The 14,142-nt window shown below is 43.1% G+C and overlaps 1 protein-coding gene across 1 annotated transcript; it reads left to right on the top strand.

The window, feature by feature from the left end:
• The first annotated feature begins 1,000 nt into the window (after nucleotides 1–1,000).
• Nucleotides 1,001–12,105, top strand: LOC119394928 (zinc finger protein 830). Its single transcript, XM_037662226.2, has 4 exons — nucleotides 1,001–1,189; nucleotides 5,518–5,595; nucleotides 11,132–11,208; nucleotides 11,808–12,105. The coding sequence occupies exons 1-4, from the start codon at nucleotides 1,001–1,003 to the stop codon at nucleotides 11,968–11,970; spliced, it is 507 nt and encodes a 168-aa protein (XP_037518154.1). The 3' UTR covers nucleotides 11,971–12,105.
• The last annotated feature ends 2,037 nt before the right edge of the window (nucleotides 12,106–14,142 follow it).

Raw genomic sequence — 14,142 nt, 5'->3', positions numbered from 1 at the left:
TGGCATTCTAATGTGCGAGAGTGACACATTGGTACAATGATGCAGGGTGAGGCTATTAGGTGTCCCACAACATCATAATTATGATAAGCACTGTCAGCGGGGTCACAGGTGTTGCTGCATTATTTGATTTTTTTAGCGCAAAGCAACACATGCGCTAACTTTCAACAGAACCCTTGCGTTGCTGCAGAATGGAAAGTTGCGAACGCGAGTCTGAGTCATGAGGAAGCCGCATTTGAAAAAGGGTAATACATAAAAATGCTCGTGTGGTTTGTGTTTAAACATGTTGAAAAGTCCCAGCCTGTCAAAACTAACTGGGAGTCCTTCACTACGGGGCCTGTCATAGCTGCATTGTTGACTGACAAGAACTGCTATATAGCACTATTTTGCTAGAGGTCTCAGCACCATGCATTGAAGCCATTCAAAGTAGGTAGTCGGCTGTTATTTAGTGCTTTAAGATTTGGCACTAAAAGCTACAGTATTTATAGTATGATTTAGGGGTTTATGCTTTATTTCATGCATGTTACATTGTAAAAAATGTTGACATTGACAAGCAGCGCTCGCTTCACGTTAACAAGTGGAGTGGCGGAGCCGAACACAGAAGTTTGCAATTGAGTATGCGAAGTTCTTTGACCTCCCTTTGATGTGCAAAAGGTCATCAACTGATTATTTTCTAAATTGATGCCGCCATGTCATTAATAGTCAACTATCATTACTGGCACATCCTCACCAATACCAAAATTGAATCGCTTTCGTGCTCAGCTCACCTGTCGTTGTTTTCAGTGTACTACTTTACACTCACACAGACAGCAAAATACTGACAGAAGATTCTTCATGACGTTCACTCCATCACTGCAGTTATTCGAGTCTGTGACCCATGAGCTTTCTGTTGCATTTAATAAAGAATGGGTATATACTATAAATATTGGTTGTCAGTCCCCTTTAACATTTTGCCTGTTGAGAGCCTTCATGGATTCCTTAAGTGAATGAATGTGTAAAATGAATGTCTAGTGAAATCATCAACACGGCATTTTCTGTTTTTCCAGACTTTTTTGATAAACCCTCCGTAAGTCAGCCAAAAGAAACTACGCCAAGTCAGCCTCCGCAACCAAAGCCGCAGACATCGTCTAAGAAGGCAGCTGCAGAAGCCTTGCCAGAGGGCTTCTTTGATGACCCCATCTTGGATGCAAAGGTATACATAAATTTGAAAAAAAAAAGCTGCAATTCTTCCTTCCACATAACAATACTGTCTAGTTTACATTATATTATGGATTGTGGCATTTGCATGAGGATCATACTTTATTTTTAAAGCTTTTCGTCTTAGTGAGTGCTTTTAATTGCTTTGTTTACAAGTGTTGTAACATAAGAATGAAAAGGTGAATTGATCAAGGGGCTCGATTTTATTTGACACACCCATGTGAAGGCAACAGATAATGAAGCCATGGCGGGCATTATTTGTAGGTTTTTGAATAGAGCTGTTGTACCTAACAAAATAAAAGAAAATGAAATTGAATGAAAAAACTACTCGGCAGCACTGGGATCCAAGCCCGAAAGCTCCACATTACACGTGCTGTGGACTAACTACCCTGTGCATTAAATAATTCTGTGCAGATTTTTTGCAGTAATGCCCTTTTAATGTGCATGAAAGCATGATGCAGCTAAGCCTGCTGAACAGTGCACACCAGCACAGCCGATACCACAAAAAGTTAAGGAACTTTTTCTTTGCAAACTACCGATTAGAGTGTTGAAGCAAGCCGGATCTATGCTGCATGATCACCATCTCACGGAATAAGGTGGTAATGATGCCCTTGTCAAAGTAGGTAGTGCCATCTAGTAATGGCTTGCAGAAATTAACAAGCGTGCTTCGAGCATGCTGCTCAGGTTTCAGTGGTTCGTCGCTGCACTGTTGGAGTACACACATGCAGCTGCACGTATCATGCCTAGTGTCTCTTTTCTGTTTCAAAATTTTTGCACTCCAGAGTGAAAGTGCTGGCTTTACATGAGTAAACTCAGTAACTGACACCGCTGCATGTAACTCTTTTGTCGCATGGCTAATGTTCACACTTCCTGGTGATTTAGTATGGCTACGATGTCTACGATCTACGATATGGCTACTCCTTCACAAAAATACTCTATGCAGGCATCATGTTGGGCAAGGAATCGTGTTAACATATGTAATATAGTGTGGTAGAAGAGTAAAATAACAACCTGGCTTCACACAATGCGAATTTTGCAATGAGTCGGTCATTGAATGCTTCCAACCCGTTACAAAGGGCTCAGCCATAATTCTTCATCATCAGCCACAGCACAAAGTGCACACAATGCCTTACAGATGTGTAGCAGGTACCAAGGTTCTCCGAAGAATGACGAAAAATGATATAGTGGAAACTTCGCTACTTCAGAAAAATTACGATTATTTATGGCGTAGTGGCTACCTTGCATGTGTACTTGTATTAGTTGCGCCAAGAGAGTCTACAACGGGCTCTAGAAAGGCCGCTCTTCCAGCTTTCGCTGTGACTATGCTGCGTGTTCCGCACAGGCCTGGCGATATTTTTATCAGAACAGCAGTCTCGTACATCAGAGAGTGCACTCAATGACGTGCTGCTTCTGAAATCGTGCTCACACCCTTGACACAAAGCATTGAGCCCGCTAAAAAAAATCATAATTGATTTTTGAGAAAAAATTGGCCGCGTATCTGCGTGCTTCGCTGCAAATATCGTCTAAAGACGATAGAAGAGGCGCTGCGTGAGATATGGACGCCATCTGGCAATACGTCGGGAAACACGAGTGCTGTGTTGCGGGCTGGTAGTCCCGGCACTGCGGCAGGCGAAGACCGGAGGTGACCAACGCGACCGGTGGGGACGCCGGCCAGCCCGAACACGCTGTTTGGCGCGATGCGCCGAAGGAGAAGAAACGTCCGCACTCAACGAGTACTCTCCACAAACTCTCTTACTTACACGTCGCCTGGGTAAAACAGGAATGCCAGAGCGGCGCCCCCTGTCATTCGTACAATGCAATACTGAACCGAAACCGAAACAGAACATGAGCTTGTGCAGAGGGCACGGAGGAAGACAAGTTTCAGCGCAGTCGCATTTTCAGCGCACCTTAAGAAGCTGGGTTTGTAACATTGTAGGGCGAGTAGGGCCAGAAGGACCGTCACGACGAAAACCTGCCTCCTCAGTCGTATTCGCCTGGAACGTTGGTGTGGCTTCGCGTTCCCTCCTCCGCTCCTGGCCTTTCCACAAAGCTACTGCCTAAGTACGAAGTCTCCTACCGCGTCCTACGTCAAGCATCCCCAGTTAACTATATGATTGAGCCTGTTCAATCATCAACGGACCGCCGTCGTCGCGGCCGCGAGACTGTTCGCGTCGATCGACTGAAGCCGCATTATGACCCACCAGTTGTACCTGTTCCTTAGGTCGCCAGGATGGCTCCTTTTCCGCGGTGGAGTGATTTGTAACATGGTAGGGCGCAGACAAGAACGCCTGCGATAGAAGAAGACGAAGACGGTTGTTGTTGGCGCTCGCGCTTGCTCGGCTTGGACCGCTGATCGCTTCAGCTGTGGCAATCTTTTAATAAACGCGTTACTGTCTCAACGTTAAACGCATACCATCGAGGTCTTTAAAATTGCGTATCTATGTATTTTCTGTTAAAGGAACACACCGCCTAATACATACCTAGTGATGTTGCGCCTCAGATATGCGTAATGTTTGCTTTTTGATCAACAATGTACACAAGTATGAACCTAGTCAGCCGTTCACGATGGCTGGCCCTTGGGCAAGTGGTTCAACTTTGGCCGAGTGGCTGAATCGAGGGACGTGCCGACAAACAGAAAGACAGACAGAAGGACAGACAGAAAGACAGACAGAAAGACAGACCAAAATTTCTGCGTTTAAGTTCCCCAAGAAAGACTATCGTCTTTAATAAATACTATGACTTCGAAGGGTACTGGTTTATGCTAGTTGGTAGGAATTCGTGGTACAGTTACTTCCGCTCCTCTGAAGAACGTGGGAAGAACGTGTTTTACCTCTGTCCCACTTTTTTAAGAGAAGGGCAAGTAACTATATCGCAAATGCAGTGTTTTTTAAACTTTTTTATGATTACCCTAACTTCAAATTTTTGCATTAAAAAAAACCTTTACAAACCGTTACGGAACATTTTTTTTCGTTCCGTAACAGAAACGGAACGGAACTTCTTGCGGCGGAACGAAACTAAAACCGAAACGAAAATCATTTCGAAAAACATTTCGACCAGGGTGTCGGAACAAAAAACATTTCGTTCTGACACCCTGGTCAAAATTAACATAAGACTCCCTCACAGCAGTGCTGTAGCCACTTTGTTGCTTACCAAACCCCATCAACAGGGGCGGAACAGCTGCGCCAAACTTGTTTGCCTGCGCCATCCTACGCCGAATCACCCCTGTTGCGTCAAAGCCCCGTCAAGCCCCATGCCCGAAAACGTGACTGAAACATCGTGTTTTCTGTTTCATCCAAACAGTTGCAGTTTCAGTTTCATCAAGGCTGTGATTGGCTATGGAGGTTGGCTCAACAGGCACTATGCTCAATGGAAGAAAAAAAAAGGAGAAAAGAGAGGACGTCTCACAAGTGTTTTTAAGCTGATTACACCAAAGTGTCTTGTATGCAAAACTAAACATTATTTGAGAGGAATCATCTTTTGTGTCCAATATTGCACAGCACCAAAATAACAAAACACCAAAATTATTTTGCTGTTCTGGAGAAGTTTAACCTAGAAGAAAACTTTCTGGATACGAGCATATTTGCCCAGACATTGTACTAAGTAGTACGACTGCGTCCATTGCGCGATGAACTATATAAAACAGAACGAAAAGGACAACAAACGTGTGTACACAGCTAAATAAGGCTATTGCACAATTTAGCATAGTGTTTGCCAAATGCAGCATTGGACAAATGCTGCTTCGCAATTGCTATGAAACGGTGCTACATCTGCTCTGAACAGTCTTTCCGACTGCTCCAAACTTGCCCGAAAAGGTCTTTCTGGCTGCTCCCAGCCTGATATAAAAGGCACTTTTGCCTGCTCCCAGGACTACTCCCAAACCCATGTACCCTGTTCCACCACTGCATCAGTCATCATCAATGAAATGATTATATGAAACAGCAAAATTTAAAAAAATGTGTTGCCCTGGAGAATTTATGTGCAAATATTCTGCAGTTACATTATAAGTGTGATGGTGCCGGCAGCCAGTAAGGTAGTTGTGCTTTTATATATTTGTTTTCGGTCTAATCTTCACAGTAAGATGTCCACAGGGTGGGCGCATCCATTTTCTACATTAGAAAAAGTGTTGCACCCACCTTTCAAGTACTAATATGTGTAATTTTCATTTGCTGTGTGTCTGTAGTTACTATATCTTTCCTGACTACTAGTACTCGCAACCTGTATCATGTGAACTGTAGTGGTGGAACCATGTTTTTCTTGCATGCCCTTTAGTGAAACTAACAAACATTTTTCAGAAGCTGATTTGTCTGTGGATTTATTATTTAGGCAAGGAATGTTGAATACGAAGACCCAATTGAAGAGGAGTGGGAGAAATTTAAGAAGGAAATTGCGGAGGAAACAACGGTAAGACAACATTTTCCTGAACATTTATCATATTAGTATCTGCAAATCTTTATCTCCTGTCAGCCTGCTCTGTTAGAAGGATTTCCTTTATATTTCGGCTACTATATGCATTTGAAATACATAGTACGCTTGCACAACAGCTTTCATTTAGTGTCGCTGACATATGTGAAAAGTTGAGTGTGCATCAGACACCTGAACATTTTGTGCTAATATCTTGTGAAAAAGATGTCTCAAGTATCTGCGTGTTTTCATCGTACCGATGTGCCTTGTCGGACTTTGCAAATGAATGACCGTAAAAACACAAGAGTGAATGGCCTCCTCCATTTCTTTCAAAGCTGAGCCGCATTACCACTGTAGTACATCCAGTAAGGTCAACTTGTTGGCTAGTTGGTAAAGCATGATGAAACGGGAAACAGCGCGGTAAACGACGACAAAGAAGGAACACACACACCACACCACACGAAGCGTGTGGTGTGGTGTGTGTGTTCCTTCTTTGTCGTCGTTTACCGCGCTGTTTCCCGTTTCATTAGTACATCCAGCTTGACTACAGAAGCTAGATGAATACAACATGCGCTTGTGCACAAAGGCTCTTGATGCCCGGACTCATCTCCCTAGCCATAATACCTACGTTCTTCTTAGTCAAAGGAAGTGATGCAGCGAGTCCTTTTTTTAGCATCTACTGATCTTTTTGCCGTGATTAAAGACATCGGGCACATTCATTGAACAAAATTCTGTGCGAGATGCAGGGAAAAATAATTTGCATTCTTCCCCCTTGACGCGCCTAAGACTTGTGGTCCTTCAGAGGATCACGCTCATTAGATGCCATCAAGGGCGTCCGCAGAACGTTTTGCAGGGGGGTGCATACGCAAGGGGGGGGGGGGGCATTCAGCCCTGGCAGCCTTTCTTTCACTGCCGTGACATGACAGGCAAGATTAGTCAGTAGTTTGTAACGCGCGGAAGTGAATGGCAAACCTAAAGGCCAGGACCTGAGTGTGCTAATCAAGCTGTCTAGCTTATCGCAACTGCATAGAAAAATATTATCCGCAATTCCAAGGGGGGGCAGCCGCCCCCCCTTGCACCCCCCTCCGGACGCCCATGGATGCCATCAAACTCTTTCATAGCATGTTGTGTAAGTTTGACTGGATCTACAACTCGTTTTAGTGCCGCATTCAGGATCACAAACTGCAAGAGTTAATTTCAGCTTGATGTCTTGTATATAGAACTGTACGCTTATTGACTGCTGTATCCAGAGTCATCGCCCCCATCTCTTGTGGTTGTAATCAGACAGTGAGAAAAAGTGTGGAGAATTTTTTGTAACAGCAAAGCAGCTGATAAGCTGATCTAGAAAATTGGCCAGTACACCTCCCTTTAAATATCTGTCATTTAGTTATGCTTGTTATCATTGCTTATCTTTTGTCTTGCTTATCAATGATGCATAAGCAAGCCATACATGTGCAGGTACACTATCACACTGCATCTCTTGTGATTGTAGCTGGTTTCAATTGATTGTGTTATGTTCAAAACTTTACAACAAAAATTGGTCACCTGATATCTCAGAATGGCTGATGTCTTGAAATCCTACAATAATTATTTACTCTCATACAGTGTTGGTTGGCAGTAACGTGTTACGTTTTTTTGTAATTTAGTAATGTACTCGTTACCATTTCGAGAGTGTAACGGGTAATGTACTTACATTAACATTTTTCGGTAGCGTGAGGTGTTACGTTACTCGTTGCTTTTTATTCCAATTACTCCAGGAGTCTTACACAAAACTCCTGCATCAAGAAGGGAGCCGACAGATGGATACACGTTATAGGTTTCAAAACAGGAGAAAGTGCCTCATATCAGGCTGGCCGACGTTTAGATAGAAGACCTATCTTTGTCAAAGGCGCCTTGTCATCCCTGGCGTGTTAGTTTTAAGGGGTTAGTGATGACGTCATGTGCAGCGGTGGCGCGTCTGTTGCTGTTGGTAATTTCTGCCTGGAAAGAGAGAAACTCGAAAGCAGAGGAGTGTAGCCCTTGCCACATTTCAAGAGTTTGCAAACACGTTCGGGTCTGCCATGTCAGATCTAAAGGAAGCTGCAAAGAAAGAAAAAGAAAAAAGAAAAAAAAAGGGGGGGTACCACCAAGCGAGAGGGCGAGTGCAGACATCACAAAGAGCTGCAGAAGGTGGTGGGGAAGGAAACTACAGGCGGCGAGAAAAACCAGGCGGCTTACGTTTAAATGTCCGCCAAGGAGCTGCAGAAGGTGGTGGGGAAGGCAGCTACAAACGAAAAAAAAAATAGGTACCCGGGCGGCGGACATTTAAAATTCCGCCTGCCTACTTTAAGTGATATTGAAAGGGTTGCCTGAAAAGCTCCTGCTTAATGGGTGAAGTAATTGGCTGGCATATGCATCCAGTGTCGTCGGTGGCTTCCAAAAATTGGGCGCCCGTCAACTAAGAGGGGGAAAAAAAAGAAGGGAAAAGAAAAAGGAAGGAGGGGCGGCCGGAGGGGCGGCCTTGGCGGACATTTAAACGTAAGCCGCCCGGTTTTTCTCGTCGCTTGTAGTTTCCTTCCCCACCACCTTCTGCAGCTCTTTGTGATGGCTGCACTCGCCCTCTCGCTTGGTGGTACCCCGCCCCCTTTTTCTTTTTTTGCAGCTTCCTTTAACTCTGACATGGCAGACCCGAACGTGTTTGCAAACACTCTTGAAATGTGGCAAGGGCTACACTCCTCTGCTTTCGAGTTTCTCTCTTTCCAGGCAGAAATTACCAACAGCAACAGACGCGCCACCACTGGACATGACGTCATCACTAACCCCTTAAAACTAACACGCCAGGGATGACAAGGCGCCTTTGACAAAGATAGGTCCCCTATCGAAACGTCGGCCAGCCTGATCTGAGGCACTTTCTCCTGTTTTGAAACCTATAACAAAGCTCCTGCGTCTCACAGGCGCCACATTCCCAGAGCTATCTTTATGTCGCAGTGGCAGAATGCTATCGGCCTGCCGGGTGTTGACAATAGGAGTATGATCTAATGGATTTGTTTAGTGCCTATTTACCATAGCTGCAGACATATTTACTAAGAAGCGAGGCATGCTGTCCAACGACAGCTTAGAAATAGAGCTGTTGCTTAAATTCTACAAGGTGGCCCTGCAATATTATAGCGCTGTTTATCAGTTCGGTTTTTAAAATAAAATTTGTTTCTATCCGCTTCTAACTGCGGGTGTACTTTTCTGGTTGTTGAATTGCGGGTGTACTTTTCTGGTTGTTCTGGGTGTTGAACGCCTTCGCATAAACACTGGCAATTTTCGCTGCAATTATACAGGTTAAAGGGGTGAAAATAAATTATGCTGGAAATATTTTTTCCGGGACTATGCAATTTAAGGATTTCTTTATTCCTACAAGATCTGCGCATATGTATTGTTTGCTAGTAAAAGCACACTGTCAGAATTACTGTAAATTTGTTGAGAGATCAGTTATGTTTTCTTTCCGGAGAGCGTTGATGATGGCATGTCATTTTATGTTGACTGTCATGTTGAGAAGTGGCTTTACCATGTGCTACGAAGTTATCAGCCATCACGTGCAACTCTACAGTAAGCATTAGGCCACTATAATATTGCTAAAGTCTGGCACACTTGTGCAAAGTTTCTAGTTATATAGTAAAAGCTCGTTAATTCAAATTTCGAGGGACCGAAAGAAAAGTCCATATTAACCAAATGCCGAACTACCGAAAGTGTGAAAAAACAATAAACAAATGTCTGTGAGATCAATACACTCTCATTTTCTTGATGAATACGTAAATCCTGCACTTATTTTGCATAAGAGCAGTGTAAAAGCCGCAATTTTCGTCATCCTGCGACTAAGCTCACAATGCGACCACAGAGCGAGATTCCCGCGTTTATTTAGTAGCATGAAACGTGCTCTACACCCCTCCCTTACTACGCATCGCCACCGCCAACACGCGCACCTGACGACAGTGCTTTTTCCAGTAAAATGGCTGGCAACTGATTGTTCGTCCATCGCAATGTAGCAAGCGGGTTTTATGCCAGCATGTGGATTGCAGTTGAAAGCTCTTTAACCTCAAGAGCTTAGAGTTTTGTGACATGGGGCGCTCATTGCATCTAGTCGAAACGAAGCTACTGAAGGCCGGATCCGCGGAGGACGAAACCGTGGTCACTTGCCCGCTTCGGCCGCTCTGCCTTCACTGTGAACGAGTCTTAAATGATGAAGGTAGCGATGCAGACAGCGCCGCCTCGTTTCGATTGTTCGCGAACGCCATTTTCTCTGTTTTGCGTCGCACTAATTTAGCGCTTCGAGGATCGTCCAAATTAACCGGGTTGCGGCCAAATACGACTGAATTAAAGAGAGTTTGATGCAATGAAACAATGCATATGCTAGCCGGGACTAGAGAACACGTCTGAACTATCCGAGTTTTAGGCCTTTGCGAATATTCGAGCAGTTCAAATATTCGAACGAATACTACAGTATTCAAATTCACTACGAAACGAATTTAAATTATTCGAAATGAATGAATAGACATAGATAAACTGCATGTAACCCCCTGTAAAGGTGGTTTTGACTGCAGTGCAGGATTGCTGTTCCGTGAATACACCTTTCCAGGGGAAACCTGCACTGTCGCGAAGCCCCACTTCAAGGTTAAATGAACAAATTACCCTCACATCGATTCATAATTTTTTAAGTTTAAATCTCGTTATACTGGCTTATATGCTGCAAGTAAAGTAAATTTTAAAACGTAATATATTTTACAAATTATCACTTGCATTTTATGTAAAGTCAAATCCCACTGCTGTTCAAAGTTGCTTCCACTTGCCTTTGAACCAAAAAGAATGACATTTATACATACCTTGTTTAAATTTTAAAAAACATTGTGCAGGTTAGTTGGGTCATGGCAAATATTCTCATTTTTCTTTTTAATATGTGATATATAGTATTTGAATTCGGTTCAGAATTATTTGACCAAATCACTATTCGCTTCAAATTCACTTCGAACCTAAAATGCACTATTCGCACAAGCCTACCGATTTTTCAAATTAATGAGGGTCGAATTAAAGAGCTTTTACCATATCAGTAATTTAGTTAATTGATTTCGTTAGAGGCTTTATGTGAAATATAAATATGAGGTTTATTAAGTCGGAATGCTGGTTCCTGCAGCGAGGGTGCACCAATTCAAATTTGTGACCCTGGGAGAAGTAACGTGTGTTACTTTTTTTTCCGTAATGGTAACTCGTTTTTTTTGTAGGTAACGTAGGATGGTAACACATGTCTTTTTTGTTAGCATAACGAGCAATGTATTTTATAGTTACTTTTTTTGGTAACGCATACAACACTGCTCTTATGTGTGATTGTAACGAAGTTGTCTTCATGGCAGCATTAAACCATGGGCAGCGTGAAAAAGCAAAGTGCTTTCTTGAGCAGGCTAGCACTTGTAGTACTGTATTAACATGCTGAATTGAGTGCAGAGAGACTGCGATTTGTGCACACTGCGCATTTGCGATTTTTGAATTTGTGGCTTACAATCGCATTTTTTTCCAGGTGTCCGAAGCTATCATGGCCGAAGATATAGAGGAAAGCAAAGCAGAGCGCGACATTGAAGAAATAGACGAGCAAATGTAAATATGCCTCATTTTTGTCATGTCTCATCTTCATCTGTTAATGGCTGATGCAGCATGCATCCTTATAAAATGAGATGTGTTAGTTCGTTTAATATACAGTACTGTGGGAAGATAACATATTTTCATAAAGTGCATTATGTATTCGAGAATGTCTGACTGCATTAAAGGGACCCTGCAATGCTCCATTCCCCGCGTATTGGCCGGGGAATGGCGGTTTCTTCGTTAGATTGGGAAATTCGTAAAATCGAGTTTTGTTAGATTAAGTTTTAACTGTACCACTATTTCGTGTTCCACAAATATTTTACTGTTGCAGAACATACAAATGAACTTTAAGCTTTGCTGCGTATTGAGAAAGTAATGTTTGATCTGCTAAAGTGGACTTGACCAAGTTAAACATAACAGTGTGTCAACTAACCCGAGCAACGCCTGACCATTTGATAGAAATGCAATGCAGTGCATTAAAGTCCATTAACACTTAACTTTATTTTGACATTAGAAATTCTGACCCCGGCAGTTGCCTTATAGTATGTATTGCTCTATAAAATGATGACATTAATGCTTACTCACCATGGCTGTGCATAATTCTTCTTTTCCAGTCACAACTGGCAACGGGTTGAGCAGCTGCAGCAGAGGAAGGAGGAGCTCATGAAAAAAGAAGTTACCGCTGAGGAAGACAATCAAGACAACAAAAGCGATTTGGAAGATGAAGAGTACGAGGAGTTCCTCAGCTGGCGAGCAAAGGGCGTATGGAAAGAATGATTGCATTTCATTTTGTTTTCTCACCGAGTGACTGACGGATATCTTGCTCTACTGGTATCTCCTTCTGAGGAGTTTCAAGATGTGATTTATATCGATGCCTCATGTACTCATCCTGAAGCTTCCAGCTGCTCCAGCTAGACTCTGTAGTGTGCAGAAGGAACCGTTCCGACCTAGCCTCTAATGCGAGTTTTGCTGGCTGTCTGAAAAAACAGTTTTGCACCAGAGATGTTAAGTGTGTTGCATCACGTGTCATCATGCCACTGCAACATCAGCATTGTTCATTGCCATCATCACAGCTTTTGATTAACATTAAAGTTGCATAAAGTGTACAGTTTTGATAACATGGTTCACTGTATTTTTGTATTTACTCTTTGGAAGGTGCATGAAGCATGTTCCTTAAGTATGGAGTTGAGTTTTATGCCAAGTATGTTTAATAACATTTATTATTCAATGTGTGGCACTGCATATTTATAGGTTCTTATTATTTATTTCACATTACTGCTGATCTTTCGGGAGATCATAACAGGTAGGTCGCATGAGAATTCTAGTACAGCAAAATTTGTAGACAGGCCATAATTAAGAGGTCTGCATTGTGTAACATATGAAGGTCACTGCAGAAAAATAAATACTTGTCTTGCATGCCTTGGTAATTACATACACTGAAGGAAGTTTCGCAGCTCAATGGAATACAAACATCACATATGTGTGACCAGGCATCAACAATGGTGCATCCGTGTCATACGGTGCTGTACCCACCAAATGCTAATATACATTGTGCAAGTTGTCCATCTATCAATGTACAGTAGATGTTCAACTATATCTGTGAAGAAACATTTCACTTTTGTGTTGTATCGATTCCTGTAACGGAGGAATCAACCATGCGTTTTTCTTATTAAGGCTAAAGCTTATGCCTCATCAAATGCGAAAATTGACCGGCGTCGGTAGCGTCAACACGAGTGATGAAAAAAATCATCACGTGATGATGTCATCATGACATCACAGATTGCCAAAATTGGTGATGTCATCATGACGTCACTTAATAACGTCATCACATGACATAATGCTTGCTTGGTCAAAGGTGGGCAGAGCCCGGAGGGAGTGCAAAACAAGGTGAGGCCCAGAAAGCTTAATATGATAATTGTTGGGGTTAACGTGCGCAGAAAGCTTACAATGACCTCGACCCTGGAGGCATTACAAAACCATGTTAGTTGCAGAAAGCTTTCGAACGGGAGTGCTGCCACTGGAGGTTGAATACATCGACTTACAAGGAAAGAATAAGACGATGGCTCTCGCCTTCGAGTTGACTTAAGCGGATGCATAAGGGACCTGGTGAGTTTTTATTCGCAGATAAAATAACAAGCAAACCTAAAGACTACCGATTGTTTCCAAACTTTACTTTTGTGTCAAAAGATGCATGCACACGTCCTCAGGAAGGCTCATGAGCATTGAGGCCACTCTTAGGCATAACTGCAGAGATGGCGTGACGAAGCTGCACACGTGTAGACAAACACATGGATAGCACACTGCTGTCACTACCAGCCATCTATGCTGATGCTGCGCGACAGTTTCTAATTCTGATGCACCACGCGTGTTTTCATATGAACTTCACAAAAACAGATCTACAGCAATCTGAACCTGGACTATACTAATAAATTTTGATCTATGGCTTCAAGGAAAAATGCTATTTCAATGTTTAACGTTATACCGAGTTTCTGACTAGAATGATCAAAAATTACTGTGCAAAAACTGACTAGGCATAGATTGGAGCAACTGGGCCACACAAAACAGAACCTGGCCTAGTCTCCGTTGACAAATGACGTCACATTTGTATATCCCGTTCAGCGGCCGTGTGCACAATCGGCCTCTTTAATTTTCCTGTGCTGCCCTCTGCCGTTTTGGTAGGGGCCGGGACAACCGGTATTGACAGAAGCAAAGCCTCCGAGATTATGAGACGTTTCGCGGCTTTTCCGCTAGGGGGAGAGCGCATGCGCAGGGGCGCCGTGAAGAAAGCGGATTGTACACGTACAAGATAGGAGGTCCGTCGAGCACCTCCTAACTTGTACGTGTACAATCCGCGTGTTTCTTCAAATGGCTTGAAACGCAGTGTGCGCATTCGTGCAGGCTTCCCGAGTGGACAACTTGCGGTTATTTAACTTCATTGCTCTGCGTATT

The sequence above is a fragment of the Rhipicephalus sanguineus genome, chromosome 5, assembly GCF_013339695.2.
Source record: "Rhipicephalus sanguineus isolate Rsan-2018 chromosome 5, BIME_Rsan_1.4, whole genome shotgun sequence".
Lineage (NCBI taxonomy): Eukaryota > Metazoa > Arthropoda > Arachnida > Ixodida > Ixodidae > Rhipicephalus > Rhipicephalus sanguineus.
The sequence above is the reverse complement of the archived record's forward strand: the minus strand, read 5'-3'. Positions and strand labels throughout refer to the sequence as shown.

Excerpts from the sequence above, each read along its gene's own strand:
- LOC119394928 (XM_037662226.2), top strand. The coding sequence starts at position 1,001 with ATGTCTAGTGAAATCATCAACACGGCATTTTCTGTTTTTCCAGACTTT. Across the intron at positions 1,190-5,517 it reads ACCCCATCTTGGATGCAAAG|GCAAGGAATGTTGAATACGA; the intron begins GTATACATAAAT and ends TTTATTATTTAG. Across the intron at positions 5,596-11,131 it reads AAATTGCGGAGGAAACAACG|GTGTCCGAAGCTATCATGGC; the intron begins GTAAGACAACAT and ends ATTTTTTTCCAG.